This window comes from Meriones unguiculatus, chromosome 2 (assembly GCF_030254825.1).
Source record: "Meriones unguiculatus strain TT.TT164.6M chromosome 2, Bangor_MerUng_6.1, whole genome shotgun sequence".
NCBI lineage: Eukaryota > Metazoa > Chordata > Mammalia > Rodentia > Muridae > Meriones > Meriones unguiculatus.
This window is the reverse complement of record NC_083350.1, coordinates 138390340-138407390: the sequence shown is the minus strand read 5'-3', so window position 1 is coordinate 138407390 and position 17051 is coordinate 138390340. Positions and strand designations below refer to the sequence as shown.

Here is a 17051-nt window from a genome sequence, read left to right as displayed (position 1 = left end):
CTATCCACAGTGTTAGGAGAGATCATAGTATCCATGTGTACTAGTAATGCTTCACTCAATATGAGACATGAATTTGTGCAAATGGAGAAGCATGGAAAGTTCTAAAGTGGAGAGAGCACCACAGTAACACCAAGGTTTCTCTTCTTTTTGCAGGTAAGGAAAATAAAGTGAAGCTGTTTCTTATGTATTCATCAGATCGTCTTGAAATTTAACTAAAAATATGACAGCTCTTTCTTCAGTGAACTGCTCTATTCAGCACCTGTTACATCAGTCAAAGCAGCCCCTAGATGTTAACTATCTGTTGTTCTTGATCATACTTGGGAAAGTTTTATTAAACATCCTCATCCTAGGAATGAAAAGGAAAGGTACCTATTGGAGTTTTATGGAGTATTTCTGCTTTTCATTGGCATTTGTTGATCTCCTACTATTGGTAAACATTTCCATTCTGTCCTACTTCAAGGACTTTGTAGTTCTGGGTATTAGGTTTACTAAATACCACATCTGTCTGCTCACAGAAATAATTTCCTTCACTTACGGCTTTTTGCATTATCCAGTCTGCTTATTGGCTTGTATAGATTACTGGTTGAATCTGTCTAGAGCCACCAGGCATTCATCTCAGAGGCAAAGGTTACTTTATTTCTTGACAGTCATTTTAACTTGGATCTCAGTCCTTGCTTATGTTCTGGGAGATCCAGCCATCTCAGCAAGCCTAAAGACACACAGGATTTATGTGCACCAGTGCCCCTCCTATGTCAGCACTCAGAGTAACTGGCTGTCACTATCTATGCTGATGGTTTTATTTGTGGCCTTTCTGATTTCATGGCCAGAAGTTGTTGCCTTGATACAGGCTATCAGGATAGCATCCTATATGAACAAGGCCATCCTCTATTTTCCCTTCCCACTGCACTCTGGTTGCACTATGATCTCCAGGAAAACACTCTTGCCCAGGCTCATCGTGTGTTTTCTTGGTACCTGGTTTCCCTTTGTAGCACTCCAGGTCCTCATCCTCTCACTTAGAGTTCAGATCCCAGCATACATAGAAATGAACATCCCCTGGTTGTACTTTGTCAATAGTTTTCTTATTGCTGCAGTTTATTGGTTTAACTGCCACAAGCTTTATTTAAGAGACAGCATGTTACCTACAGATCCTTTCATCAACTGGAAATGCTGCTTTGTTCCAGTACCTAGACTTAAGCAAGTGGAGAGGCCCATATCCATAATCATCTGTTAGTATGCTGCTGTGCTGGGAGAAGTCCAGAAGTACCCAAACCAATCTTACCAGCAGGACAAGTAACTGAAGCTCTTGTTCCCTACCTTTTATCGTTTCAGCACAGTCTGTCGGGTAGATATTAACTAGTTCTAAGGACACATTAACAGAACAATTTTTATACCTGCTCAGCAACATTGTATAAGTATTTGGTATTATTAATCTAAAAGTAAAATAAATGCATTAACATGTGGCCAGCTTGATGTTTTACTCCCAAAAAGAAAAATACTGGATGCAAAATGTTATGTAAATTTGAGATTTCACTGCCAACTTGAAGATCCGAGCTCAAATATTTTGTCAACTTTAGAGAAAAAAAGACTTAAAATGATTTTGTATAATAATAAAACATACTTTATGGGGCTTATTTTAGCTTATTTTAAATACAGCTAAAATATTTTATTACAAACATTCCTGGATAATTTCAGTTGTTCTGCCTATGAAGCTTGGAACCATGAGGTCTCTTGCCATGATACACCAATTGCATGTTCATTTATCACCATTCGCATGTCAGATCATAATCATGTTAGCAATACACACTAGAAAAAGCCTTGGGCTGTTGACATTTAGGGCTAGATAGTTCTGTCTTGTAGGGGTAACCCTACACACTGTATACATGCCAGTGACACATTCCTCAGAAGTGGCAATCAAAAATGTCTTTGCAACCTCCACAATCAAAAATCTCCCCCGAGCACAACTCCCCAACCCTACTCCCCAGGAAAAACAACCCCTGGAGTGAAGCAGTGCGAGTACTGCTGACAACCACAGGTTTGTGTGCCTTGCACTGTGTAAGCATATACATGTAGCTGCTCTGCTGTGTTAACATCCTCTTGCAGCTAGGAAAAAGCATCAAGCCAGGCATGGTGTTGCACTCCTGTAAACCCAGCATTTGGGGAGGCAGAGGCTGGCCTGGTCTACAGAGCGAGTTCCAGGAAAGCCAGGGCTACACAAAGAAACCCTGTCTCAAAAAGAAAAAAATAAATAAATAAAGAGGCATCAAAATTAAGAAGCCTACCCCAGCTCACTCAAGTGATGGGGAGGTAAGATTCAAACCCTGGCTTCAGAGTTGTGTTCTTTCCCACATTATATCATCCATCAGTCCTATTCACTGTTTCTCAAGACAGTGGCTTTTTATAATTGTTTCTTACTTAAAATGTACAGTGTCTATGAACATCTTAAGGAATTGAGGTCCAGTTTCCTTGAGCATACAGGTCTTTATGTTAGTGTCATCTACCTAGAGAGACAAATTGGCCATGCTGCTGGAAAACCAGGAATCCTCTGAGCTGCAAGCACAGGTTAAGCTTTTCTGGTCTAAAATGCTTTTGCATAAGGGATAATCAATAATATCTGAAAAATGTAAGGTCTCAGACATCCCAGATGATACCCTGTGATACAAACCTAACCTTGGCCCTTCTATGAAAAAGGGCACTAGAACAACAGAGTGGTAAAATAAACTAGGAGGCTATCTCTTCATTTATTAACCAATAGCCCAGGCTTTTTCATTTAATTTTCAATTTAAACCTCCAAATATAAAATTTAAAGCTTTAAATATAAAACCTCAGGAAATGATTGGCCAATTGAGTCATATGCTTAATTGTGTCAAATGTTGCAAGGAGACACTAGAAAGAAGGGAACTTAATCATTAGGCTGCAAGGTACAATATTTAAAATATTTAACAATTAGTTACTTAACACGTAAGAGAAAGGAATTAAAAAAATTATATTGTTCTACTTTTAAGATGCAAATAGAGATACAATTACATCCAAAGCCACCACACCTGATTTGTGTGATGTTCAGGATTGAACCAGGACTTCATGCCTGCAGACAAGCACTCTACCTACGAAAGCTCAGTAGGTATAACCCTGTGATCCAGTGAGTAGCAGTGTGTGCTTGTGCAGTGCACATGTAGGAAGCTGACCCTTTTAAAATTCACTTGTATATGTTTTCTTCTCCATGGTTTTTTGCCTTCCAAGTTCCCATAACATGAGAATCAAACATGCATATTAATGTATACTCTGTAAATTATATAGCAGGAAATTTACAGCCAGTTCAGCCTTCCATTAAGGTCTTTATTAGATTTTTTTCCCCATCTCTCAAAAGCTTAAAGAAATAATCCGATAACCAGTCAGGCTTTTATTTGTAAAGAACTGAAGTTACAACTGGTCTACAATATATTATCGTAATATAAACAACATAAATAAAAGATCCTGTAGGCCCACCACTAGTCTTCCAGCCAGACCCACTCGAAGCCATGTTACAATACTCTATGTGAAAGTGTGCAGGTAACAAAGGTGCAATCCAAGCAAGTTTAAGCAGCAGAGTATAAGGTGCTTCCATTAGCAGTTACGCTGCCAGCAAACATCTGATGCTCCATTGTTTTTCACTAAATAGACACACAAACAGGAAGTCTAAAGTTCATACACATGCGACTTAATATGAAAGTGCTTTCTCTTCTTAAAAAAATACGTCAAACGAACACTTTTTACATAGATAATGGTGTGCTCTTATAATGCAAAATTAACTTCATTTTCAGGTTATACATTGTAAAACTGTAGCTATGGGCAGCAGTCTAAGAAGTCTATGCTAAGGGTGCTAGAACTATATAATTTCCTGTGAGGAGGACTCTAATACAACGTCCAATGTAAGACACAGCTATATAACCTTAATATTTGCTTTCTCTAAGATTAAAACATGTTTTCTTCCCCCCCCTGAGGGATGCTTTTTTTCTTGATGAATCATCTTTTGAGATTTTTTTTTTTTTTTGTAACTATAGAACTTTGATTTTAGAACAATGGTAAAAACCAAAAGGAAGATTTTTTTTTTTAATATTCTTAAAGGATTTTTTTAAAAAAGGTTAATCACAACAACTTGCCCTTGTGAAACAAATTTTAAGTGGCAGAAAGGCAAAGAGTTCTAACTGAATCAAGAGGCTTTATGTCAGTCAGCATCTACCTCTGTGCATGGCTGTCTGCAACACATAACCTCATTCCCTGTACTTTCCAAGAATTTCTGAATTGTCTTTTTAATCCCCTATTGGGGGAAAAAAAAGACCGATCTTTTGAATGAGGTGATTAGCAGTCTGCTACATCAATGTAGGAAATCACACAATAAAAATTATAATCTGTGTTCTCAGCTGAATTCTGAAGGTCTAAGAATACATATGCAAGAATACATATACAACAGCCCCAGGGTATTTTACAACTTAAGTATACAGTTTGAGATACTTGAAAAGTAACCAGAATTGTGGAACAGTTTACAAAGGCCAGATTATTGGGCTATTTAGATTATTATAATAAAAAAAACCCCTCAGTTTGAAAGCATCTATTACATATTGTAATCTAACACTTTATTTGGGCATTTTCCCACTTTAAACAACTACAGCTATGATACAAAAAAGTTGTTAAAATATATTTTTATATCTTTATAATGTTAGTATCAACTGATGTTAGTATTTAAAGCAAGAGTTACAACCTGATTCACAGAATCCCAGAGTGACAAGGGAATTTATCCAATTAAAACTGATTCTTACTCCATCTCTCCTCCTCAAATACTTCCCAGGTCTACATTTCATGATGCACTGCATACCTCTGATTCTTACGTGTCTCTGAGAGTTTGCTCGCTATCCCTAGCATACAATACAATCAACACTGTAGAAAGCAGCAGCCTCTTCTCCTGGCTTCCTTTCAGATAATTCTGTTTTGGAAAACTACTCTGCTAGCAATACTGGGTAAAAATCTTTGCAACTAAAAATGCACAATGATTCCACATCAGCTTCTTGCATCTGGCCACATAGCATACACAGGAATGGTCTTGACAATGCCTGTCACAGCAATCTCACCGTTGGTCATGGTAGGTACTCTTACTGTTGTCAACGGTCAAGTAGATGGTCAACAGATGTATGGTGTGACAGTGGTGATGTGACCCCTCGGATGTTATTAAACCCTCAGTCCCCAGACAATGGGCATTAACTAGTAGGACTTACATGCTTAAGCAGCAGTGAGTCTGTGTGGGAAGACTTTACTTACTATTTTCTTACTCATATATTCCACACCACCCAGTGTTCAAATAGTTTACAAATGGTATTCACTCAAATGGTATTTACTTGTCATTCAGTCAGGCCAGTGTTAATCCCAATTATGTAGCTCAGGACTATAATTTTAAAGCTGGAGGAAGTTGTTTCTTCAAACATGATTGAAGCAAAAAAAAAAAAAAAAATCAGCATATTTAGTAGTACAGGTTTCACACTGTACATTCAAATGAGATTAAAACCCAAAAAACTGCCCAACGTGTCACACGGCTGTTCTGCCATCTGGAGTAATGCCAAGTCTTGAAGCCACAGTGTTTCCACTTCATGCAGCACGGTAATGCGGCAGGTATATTTATCTGAGACTACTGACAAAAAATAGTAATCTGCTCACTTTTTAATACTACCAAAACATTTCAACACAAGCATTATGTACAAGGACTTTAAACACTGTACATACTCAGTTTACTTGAAAACAGTCGTTTGTTCTACAGTGGATCCATGTTAGTTTCAATGATGCTCTAATCTCCACTGCTCTTTTACCACTGCCAGAGAACGGTCCACTAAGCACGGTTAACACTGATGTATTCTATTAAGCCAATAACATACTCTGTATTCATAGGTGCTATGAATATCTAAGATGACGACTGGAAATAATTAAAACAGGATAAAAGGACTTAACTACATTCCTCTTGCATTTCTACATTTCATTAAACTATGCCATGTTAGCATAATGGTGTTTGAAATTTATACTGATTTATTCAAAATTAAAATTCATTTATTATATACTTTTTTCTATAGATTCATACCCAATATCAGCAATATCACAGACAGCAGTAGGTTTATACTTGAAAAGACCTTTGCCTAAAATATAAAGTGTTAGAAGCTCATTTTGTACCTAACATTTTATTAAAATTATTATTTTTAAATAAAATAAAATGTTCACAAGCTACTGAAAGAAAATTAAATCCTCGTGGCACTTGCCAGAGAGTGTGCAAATTAGACTCTGGCTTAGGGAAGCAGGTCACATGTTACAGCAGGGGGGAAGGCCTCCTAATGTTCTTCTCAGTAATGATTGTGTTTAAATTGGTACCTCGTAACTTAAAAAAAAAAAAAAAGATTTTTCTTAGTAGAAAACTTTAAAGTAGATCAAACTTTAAAACTATATGCACAACTTGTAAGTTCTTAACATTTTGGGTAACTTTTTAAAAAGTTAATCTCATTTTCAAGATTTCTAATTGAAACAGCTTTTATTTTAACTATAAAGTATATGGCAATGCATTTTATAATCTAACAGAGAAATATCTTCTCAAAGAATTTCTTAAGCTGTTTGGTTCAATGAGTTAAAATTAAATTTTAAGAAGAAAACATATTTACTTTTCCTAATACTTATATGTACTCATCTAAGCTGCAAACCAATCTTTGAGATGAAATAAAATATTCTAAATGGACTGGTAAATTATTAGTATTGATGACTTTGAGTTAAAACAGTTCATGTCATGAGTCATTCTGTTTTGTACCAAGAAAACAGTCAGGCTTGTGCTTACTGGAATCTGCCAGTAGGAGAAACCTCTGGCTACATCACCAGTGCTCAGACTGAGACAACAAACAGTGCCTGACAGTGCCTGTCCTTGTGAGCGGTGGCAAGACTGAGTCAACTGTGGAATCTGACTGTGGAAACTCCTCTATCCTGGCCACTCAATCATAACGAACTTCCAAATTTTGACAATACTGTCGCTGTCACTGGTTATCTTCAGAAATCCAGGATCAGTCACTTAGGTACTAGTGGGTACTATTAATATCAATGCTTCTCGGGGCAGGGGCAGGGGCAGGTGATAAACTAATTTGATTACTGGCAAATCTTGACATTTAAAACCATGGGGGCTAGATTTGACATTATGGGACAGACCTTAATTCCAGTACTTGAGAAGGTCAGAGGACCACAACTCCAGGTTAGTCTAGGCAAACATGCAAGAAACAGTGTGTAAGCTCAGCAGTGGAGTATGAAGCCCTGACTCAGTCCCTAGTACCAGCAAACAGAACACCTAACATGCCATGTCCAGTCCTCTGCCACCATGGAGTATTTTAAGCTACTAATGACCATCACACTGTCTTTATCTAGCTAGCAGGGTCATCTTCCTAGCTGTCTCTTCCTCTACTGTTCCCTCTACCTGCCTCCCCTCCAAAAAAATCTTTAGGGCACAGCTAGTCACAGAGTGAATGTATGGTGCACAAGAAACCTAACTAAAAATGATTTGCATATATATGGACAAGGCTTTCATTGAAATACAACTGGTAAAGTTATCAAGGTGCCACACCATTACAAAATCCTGAAGATCTCCAAGCCAGGATACTATCCAACCCCAAGCAAAGAACTAAGAACGTTTCTGTATAGTTTACTTGAGGTAGGGTTGGGGCTAGATGGGGCTCTCTGAAGGAAATAAGTAGAAGCCATTCCATGCCAGCTAACAGTACCAGTTGCCAGCAAGTATTGCTGGCATTCACAAAGTGTTCAAAGCTCAACATTTGGCTGAAAACATGTTTGAAATGCTGTAACAGTATTACCAGTCAGAGATTTCATACACAGGACATAGCTGCTGAGACACAAGCTTGTGAGAAACTGGGTCCTATGAAAGACTTCAATCTAAGATTTGTATTTGTAAATAGATATGTTACTAAATTTTTCACTTAAAATATGAAGACTGAACAATTATTCAAAGGCATGGCAACGAACGATAACAGTCTCACTTGCTAGTCCTCCAAAACAAGAAACAAAGAGGAAAGCAGCAGGATTCCTAAATCACAAACAAACAAAAAACCTTCTATTTACTTAGGTAAAGCATGAATTTTAACTTGAAAAGTGCAGAAATTTGTTCAGTTGTTGCAGTGATAAAACGAACAAGTGGGCAGTCCCATTTTCCTCTGCCATTCTCTAGCTTGTTTACTAACATTCCTTTCCTCTTGTTCCAGCATCTCTACTTCCATGTGACAGTCCTTTAACCCAGTCTTCATAGTTCCACGACAAAGAACTCCACAGCAAAGTGAAAGTGAATGTAACCAGTTACATTCCACTGACGTGGCAGATTTGGAGATAGCATTCCCATGCTGTCTGACTTATAATGCGGCTGTGTCGCTGTGCCTTACACATGTCCACACAAAGCTTATAAGTACTGTCATATAAAGTAATTTTTAGAAGCCAGCTGTCTATGTTCCTAAGAACACAGAACTTAAAACAAATAAAATGTGACAAGTATGTCCCACAGTGGATAAAGGGTTTCAAGACTGGAAATGCAAACTTGGGTAGCAGAAATAGGATGAATCATGGTTCCTTTCTGCTTGTCATTTTTTTCCTCCAAGAAAGTTCTTAAAGGGCTTAGTAATATGAAAGGAAATGAAAATAGCATTCTTCCTGTCCATGTCATACTAAACAGCCTAATGCTCAGGAGACAGGGAAACATGGTGTGTCCCCATTTAATTGAAGCTTTCCAATTCGGGTGATTAAAATTAGAAATACCTGCAGCAATGGGAGAACTACCAAATGAGCCACTTCCTAATAAATCAACCCACTTGTATAAAAGTGTATTTTCTAGTTAAATTTAAGTGCAGACAACAGAAGATCTAGACTACTTCTAAGATTAAGGACAAGAAGGCATTCTCCAATAGAAACCCTTCTTGTAAACTGCTTAGGGATGCTTAAAGGCAGGGCTAGGCACAGGGGTGTCTCATAAGCACACCATGGACTGATTTTAGTAGAAGTGCAGAGTTAACACCTTAAAGGCTATAAGTATTAATAGGAGGGAAAAGCATTATTGCTGGAGGCCTACACTAGACAATCAATCTTATATTAACTGTGGATTACCACAATACAGTTTTAATTCCAGAGGAAATCTGCCTGTGTGCCTCCTCCATTATGGCAGGCAATCTCTTAGTGCTGCTTAGCCTATGTTAATGAGGGGAAAGTCTATGACAACTCTGCCATAATGACTCAGTACTAATAAATGAAGCTGACAGTAGAGCACCTACCTTCCTTGAAATGTTAATAACAATGATGCAAAGAAATATGTAATGTAGACTATACTGCTGTAGGTCTGAAACAGGAGTCTCACGCTACTTCCACATTCTGAGTCTACACAGGACTACCAGTGAACACCTCTTAAAACACCACCAAACATCCCACAAAGTGTACATTCAAACAAGAGGCATCTAAAGCTTAAAAAAATTATCTGCTATATTTTTGTATAAAAATAACCAACATTTCTAATGTACACAAAGCCAAAAGATAAATATCTGTGATATCCTTGTGACATCTCAGTCTTCTACTAGCTCAACATGATCTCTGAAAAGAGCAATAGAAATGACTGCACTCAGACTCTTGCTGTCTCTTACATCTGTGGCAAAGGATTTGTACATGCTCCTTCAGCTGTTCAGATTTTTCAAACATGTAGTAAAGATAGAGAAAGCAAACACAATCAGCAAATTTTTTGATGCCCAGTACCATAAGGCTCTCAGAGCATCCACAGAAAATTTGTCTCAATGCCCTAACAGAAAACTGTTGAATGAAAACTTTTGATTAAGAGAAATCACTTTAAATACTTTGTGGGAAAATCCAAAGACTTAGTAAGGGAGAAAGAGATGTTCATTCTAGCCAGAGTCAGCAGGGTTGCTTGGAGCATTTGGGAAGGGAATCACATCTCCACTGCCAACTCTTCTGCTGGAAGAGGCTCATAGGCACGAATGCATCTGACACCTTCACCAGTGCAGAGGAAGAGCCAGGAAGAGGTGAGTATGGCCAGTGCCACATCAGAGCAATATGATTTCTAAGTTAGCCTAATTGTATAGGCTAATTTTATGGATGGCCTCTTTTTAGTATACAGTAAAACTAAAAATTACTTCTGCAGAACATTAGTGCCATCTGAATAATACTTCACTGTCCACGTACTCCTCATCACAGCCCATCCTTCACGTATGTCTCTGCAGGTGAAAAAGAGCAGCATGTAGCTCTTTGCTCAGCAAGGCCCCTCAACCTTAGCACCACTGGCTTGTGTAAAACATCATTGTTGACAGAGGGAAGTCCTGTGCACTGTAGGACATTCAGCAACATCTCTGGCTGGCTGTCACCACTTCCTCGATTCCTGTAACAACTCTCCTCAAAACCTCAACCCCAAGTTGTGGCAACCAAAATGTGTCTAGATAATTGCCATTGTCCCCTGGAGGACAAAGAGGGACCTCCACTGAAAACTATTGCTCTTAATGTACAAAGTCAGGAGGAAAACTGTCAGTAATGCCAATCTGGGTGAAATCTAGAACAGAGATACTTGTGACCTCCATAAATACTGCTTATGCTAGAACATAATCCTTTTTCACAACCAAAGCATTTGTCTGAAAGATCTGTTGTTTTTAAACATACTGGTATTTCATTGCATTCAATTCTGTCAATGGGCTCCTAAATCACCCTATATCTCTACAACAACCTTTAGAAAACTAACAGGGTAAAAAAAGATATAAGAAAACGGATTTAAAGGAAGGGGGAGTGTAAATCAATTATTTTTAAAAGGATTCTTTTATATTAATGGTAAACATTACCTTTAAAAAATTATCTAGTATAACATGTTTCTTTGAAAAATATGGGCCTCTGTAACAAGTCTTTCAGTGTGGTAAAATTAACTTCACCAATGTTGGCTAATTATGAAAATGTATGATGACCTAGGGTATCTGAAGAGAAATGCCAGTACTAGATGTGGTGGTCCCAATGTGCTTGGCCTTCCAGCATCAGCCTAGTATTCTCAGCCAGATGAGGCTTTACCTTTACCTATTAGGAGGAATAAAACTGATGTCACACCAAAGCCTCAGTTCCTGTTACGAATCTTTCAGAGAGTTGATGCGTGCACAGATCTTCAGGGCTGGGCCCAGCTTGATGTTCATTGCACTCATGAGATGGTCTTCTTTTAGCAAGAGCAGGGCCTGTCCATCAATCTCTTGTGCCCTGAATTCATCTGCAACATCCTGGCAGCCTAGAATTCCATGAGAGAAAGGTTAGAATTATACACAATTAGATGGAGTCTTCACTGTTCTGCTGTCAGTAGGTCTGAGAGTTTACAACAGAGGCTGATAAACCAAAATCCTGGTAAGCATGGCGTTCACCCCTGAAGAAGTCAAAACCCAAGTTTACTTGGAAGTCTCACTCTAAAAAATTACACAAATAGCAAGAGGTAAGAGGGATCAGTAGGGCTGGAGAGATGGCTCAGCAGTTAAGGGTACTTGCTGTTCTTCCAAAGTTCCTGAGTTCAATTCCCAGCAACCACACGGTGGCTCACAACCATCTATAATGAGATCTGGTGTCGTCTTCTTGCCTGCAAATGCAGGCAAAATACTGTATAAATAATAACTCTTAAAAAAAAAAAGGATCAGTCAACATAATGCATTTCCCATGCAAAAGGTACTCATCTTTACATAACGACATCACATACAGATAGAGGAATAAAATGTTTTGCTATAAATAATAATCTGGAAATATTTTCTCAAGTGTTAGATTAAACTTTCATTATTACCCATACTTTCTCTGAATTTACACATTCAATGTGCAAATGTCTGTATGTCTACAATATGTTTATTGTTGCCTCAGAACAGAACAAATCCCCCAGGATTGTATTAACATGCTACAATGCTGCTGACATACACCAGGCTGCTCAGCTTACAACAATAACTTCAAAGCTTAACATCACTAGACTCATTTCTACTTTTCATCTCTGTTTTGTAACAGTCTATGTAGCCCAGGCTGGTCTTGACCTTATTATCCTGTTTTCCCAATGCAAGCTGGGATTACAGGAAAGTTCCATAACCTTTTTGTTAGTGGTGCTGGGAATGGAACCCAGAGCCCTAGAGATGGCAGGCAAACACTTTTCACCTTTACGCCTAAGAAAACAAGTTGTCATTGAAATTATGAAGCTACAGGGTAACCACCTACCAAGTAAACAGTGCATTAGCTCTCAGCTTAAAGCATGCTCTTGCTATCTGAATCTTGACTGTTCTACTGTCTACCAAAATACTTGTACAACCACCTGTTACAGTAAAGAAACCTCTAGGTTATCAACTATGGAGACCAAAGAAGGGAGAATGCAAGAACATGAAAGTTTCCTTACAAATATAAGTTATTTTAGGAACAAGATTTAACAGTTTTAAAGCCTCTTCTATATTCAAATCAGTATTCCAAGGAAAGAGATGATGAGAAATAGAAATGGTTAACTTGCACCTCAGAATACAACAGTTTTGCCAGGATAGTTCTTTCCATTGTAAAGTTATCCTCTAGCTTGTATTAAGGTAACAAGGCCCACTATAAACCCCGGAGGACCCCCGAAGCACTACAGAGCAGCACACATACATTTACATAAGGACAAGTAAGGAAATGATAAGCTGAGCAAACATAATCCACTATGGAGAGCTATCTGTGGCAGTAACATTCTTCGTTTGTGTGTCACGAGCGGGGCCAACATTTTCCTCAGTGTCCCTCAATGACCTTGTTATTTTTTTTCTTTACTGCTTCTTATACAGCAGCCAGCTTTTCAGTTTCTCTATGTTGGTAATTTCTCAGACTTTCAAAATTTTATATTTCAAAATATTGTATAAAATTTACATGGCTTTGCCCATGTACCACACATAAGAAACCATATAGATGAAACAGGGTTACTCACCATAGAAAAGCCCTTTTTCTTTTCCCAGAGGTAGCTCTCAACAAAACTGACTAATCTTGCATCTAGTTGTGACTTCATCCTTCTTTTATGGAAGAACTAACGTTCTTCTCTCCAGTCTTATTTATAAGAACCCAGGAAAGGAAAGAAGAGAGAGAAAGAAAGGATAGGACTTACTTAGATTCAGAAATCAGGAGTAGTGAGTAGTGAGGACCACAAGAGCTACATTTGGGGATAGAAGTAAGGTGCTCCCTTAAGGAAATACCCAGCATGCTCTCATTCCTCCTGACTGAGATTCCTTTCCAGATGTAGACAGCAAAAGCATTGGCAAAATATTTCTCAAGTGTATTGGGAAACAGCATGATTAAATAATACACATTATCGTCATATTTTTAGATCCCAATTTTCTCAAGCCAACCACAAAAAGTATTGTTACATTAGGACAGAAATGAGAAAATAAGGTAACTTATAGAAAAGGAAAGGACAATCAGTTATACATCCAGAAACTTACTGGGAAAAAAAATCAAGAATTTTTTTGTTTTTGTTTTTAAATATTCAAGATACTCTGAACAAACTTCTGTGAGTTACTAACATCCTGACTGACCGCAGCATCCACTAGGACTGCCTCAAGCCAACCACTGAATGCAAAGCACACAGTGAAGCAGCCAGGCAGCTTGGCTGGCTCCACTCACCCTGACCGAGCGCACACTCAGTAAGGCACTGATCTTTGCCACATCCTATCTGAACTTTCCAGTGTCCACAATCACTTCTCCCACCTTGATATCCAAATCAAAACATCCTATGTACAAATTGACCTCAAGTGCCACACACTACTGCAGAACATACATGTTCCCAAAGCCAGTTAACAGGTGAACTTTAAAGAAATAACTTCTACTCTGCATTCCCACAGAGAACGCAAATTTATGGATTCACAGATCAATATAGAATAAGCGTTCTAAAAGGGCCGTTCACTAACACAAAGAGGATAACCTGCAATTAGTTGAAACCAGAAGTGTTCTGAAAACCTTTGAATGCGCACAAGGTTGTGTTACTTTTCACTCTGGGAACAGCTCTGAGATGTAGTTTGCTACTTGGAAGCTTTAAACACAGGGTGTTTAATAACATGATGCACAACTAAGAGAAACCCAAGAGTGGATCCAGGTGCCTTGATGTGGAAAGAACATGTAAGAGATCACAAAGGGGTTAAACTTGTTCCTCCTAAGAAAAGCTTGCAAAAGACTGCTCAGGAGAAAGCAGCAGCCCTGAAGGAGTTCAGTAAGTTACTTATAAATGCCAGAGAGGCAGGAAGACTGATCAACACATGTTTTTTGGTGTAGCAGAGCATTACTCTGAGGAAAACTTTTAGAAAGGCAATAACTGATTGCACGAATAGATTTGGTCTGTCAGAAATACTCCTATGTCCTCAGCAGTAAATAAATAGAACCAATCAGCTCCCTTTTTATTGACGTGATGTTCTTAACTGCAGATGAACTCAGTAAGCCAAAGATGTTCAGGTTTTGGTGTAGCTGCTGAACTCAAAGGAAAGAAGAGCAAGACAAAGTCTCCATCAGACCGTTCTGACCTGCTGAAGCAGCCCAAAGCAGGCATAATCCAGTCAGAACCCAGACTCACAAACACACTGCAAGCCCCTTTGTAGTCTATGTCTACATGTCTACAGACTACAGAGGAGAGAAAGTGCCCAACCCCGGCTGATCAGTTTGCACTCCGGTGTTAATCTCGACAGCTGTGCTGGTCTGAAACTAAAATCTGGTTCTGTTTCCTTAAATATTAAAACAATTATCAGTGAAGGTTCACTACGCCCACCGCCGCTGAGACCAAGTTTAAAGCAGAGACTATACATGTGAGCCCACTATTAATATACATCTTTTCTTACATAGGCGCTTACAAGTTTACATGAAATACTTCTTTAAGCAATTTCTTCTTCCTATAAGCAGGAAAATACCTTGTTTTGTTAAAAAGTTAGCATTTAGAAAAGCCATGATACAATAATAAAATTTCAGAGTTCAGGAAGTGAGCTAAAATTTTAGGACAGCAGTTTTAATATTTCTAAATTTATTTCCTTCAACTGTGTTTGTATGTCACCTCCATAGGAAGACAGCAACACCTCGATAATTAGTTCAATTTAAAAGTGAGATGTGTTCTTCTACATAGCTTAAAGAGAATGATATAACTCACAATGAGACCAGAAAGGAACATATTTTTTTAAATCTCACTTTCTAGAGCAGTGTTTTACAAATTTAAAAGATACACACTGTCCTAATATTCATTTACTGTGGATCTCACTACATTTAGCTGCCAACCCCTTGGGGCAACATAGATGCAAAGGCTGTTGCTTAAAGAAAAAGGAAGCTGATGCTGGTGATTAAAGTACCAAAAAGAGAGACCAGGCAAGCATGAGGTTACTCTCAGCATTAGAATGAATGTAGCTTTTTATAAAGAAGCTAAAATTGTACCCTATTCTACAGAATTTATTAGCTTTCAAAAATATACACACACAAAAATAGGGTCTTCCTTGTTTCAGCTTCAAAAAGAGTTAGCTGAGGAAGCAAAGAGGAAATAAGACAGAAAAATAGAAAAGGAGAAAGGAAGATGTGTCAATTCACGCTCCTGACCTCCCGAGAGAATCAGACTGGAGAACACAGCAGCTTACCATCCTGTTAGCAGGACTAGTCAGTTTGTATTAATTTTAGGAGTATGAAAGAATACACAACATGCTAAGGAAATAAGAAAGAGGATGCAAACACCATTTAATTTACACACACAGAGATTCTCTAGCCTTTAATGTCAAAGGTATAGATAGATTTAACATTTTCTTGTGAAGGCACAAGAAAACATCCAGGCCACTGTCTGAGTTACATACCAGGCAAAGAATGGATGAAGGCCCAGACATCATCAACCGTCCAAATAGAGGGCTCACTCTGTGCAACGGGAAGCAAGTCACTGTTCTCAGGCATTTTCCTGATTCTCACATCGCGAAGTTCACGTTCTCTTTCCCGCTCACTCTGCCTGCGCAGACGAGTTGTCATAGCAGAGGGCACAGAATCTTCCTGAGAGGCCACGTCTTCTTCTGCAGATGGATAAGTAATTGGAAGCTGGAAAATGCAGTACAAGTAAAATACAGCATTGCACTTTCCTTGCATTTCTGAAAAGGACATTGTACATTGAAGCAAGGTTTCTACAGACCTGCCTAAGGAGATGCTCTCTTGCTGCCCCTTCAGGGCCACTTGGACGACGGCCCCGGTGCCCAAGACTCTGATTATCAGGCTTACGATTCCAACGACTAAGTCCAAATTTTTTAGAACAGCTAACATTGTACCTAAGAAATTCAAAAGAGAAAAATTAAGCAACATATGGGAAAGCCCATTTAAAATTTAACTTTGAAGTACAGCTGTGACACAGTAAGTCCTAGACAATTATTAAGGACTGTAATACCTTACAAAGTACATTTACTGAATAGATCTATTTATGCTACAGGTCAAATATGGCCCCTGATTATACCATAAAATACCCATCAACAAAATACTAGATACCTATAACAAGGTAATAGTATTTTCTCCTGATTATAGAAGAATAATGAGAAACTTGCAAAATGTAAAAGATAATTTGCAAAGCATCAAGAAAATTCATGGTTCCAGAAGAAATGTTTTGTAATAAATATTTCCAATGCTTATTTAAACAATTAAACAAACAATAAATTAAACAATTTTTAACAATATTTATTTAAACAATAAATTAAAAAATTTTTCAAGTAATATGTTTAAAAAACAGATATATATCTGTTTTTTTCTTATGTTTTTAGTGTATGTGGAAAGGAATGTGCCAATATGTATTGCAGTACAATAGCACATATGTGTGCAGATGCATGTGCACACGTGGAGGCCAGGGTTTGGTTCTTAGCACCCAGTGGAGTGCTCACAACGGCCTGACCCCCAAGTTCTAGGGGATCCAATGCCCTCTCTTCTGGCTTCCATATCAGGCACATATACGGTACACACATATTCTAAAAATCAAAATACACGCATCAGTTTTGTTATTGATAACTATCTGTGGGCTCAGC

At 38.2% G+C, this 17051-nt stretch overlaps 2 protein-coding genes across 22 annotated transcripts in view; one reads left to right on the top strand and one right to left on the bottom strand.

Moving 5' to 3' along the window:
- Gpr160 (G protein-coupled receptor 160) overlaps positions 1-8368 on the top strand; it is a 46108-nt gene extending 37740 nt beyond the window's left edge. For 12 of the 14 annotated variants that reach the window (XM_060378169.1, XM_060378171.1, XM_021631980.2 and 9 more), the window contains exon 4: positions 154-1675. In XM_060378169.1, coding sequence (XP_060234152.1) covers positions 221-1231 — 1011 coding nt within the window. In that variant the 5' untranslated portion in view covers positions 154-220 and the 3' untranslated portion in view covers positions 1232-1675. Of the gene's footprint in view, positions 1-10; positions 1676-8258 lie in introns of those variants that run through there. The other 2 variants (XR_009590051.1, XR_009590050.1) reach the window with 2 other exon arrangements.
- Positions 3385-17051, bottom strand: part of Phc3 (polyhomeotic homolog 3) — a 72570-nt gene continuing 58903 nt past the window's right edge. For 6 of the 8 annotated variants that reach the window (XM_060378168.1, XM_021631966.2, XM_021631969.2 and 3 more), the window contains 3 exons: positions 16178-16310; positions 15855-16086; positions 3385-11299 (listed from right to left, as the gene is read on the bottom strand). In XM_060378168.1, the coding sequence (XP_060234151.1) occupies positions 11145-11299; positions 15855-16086; positions 16178-16310 (520 nt within the window). In that variant the 3' untranslated portion in view covers positions 3385-11144. Of the gene's footprint in view, positions 11300-12976; positions 13093-15854; positions 16087-16177; positions 16311-17051 lie in introns of those variants that run through there. The other 2 variants (XR_002476272.2, XM_021631974.2) reach the window with 2 other exon arrangements.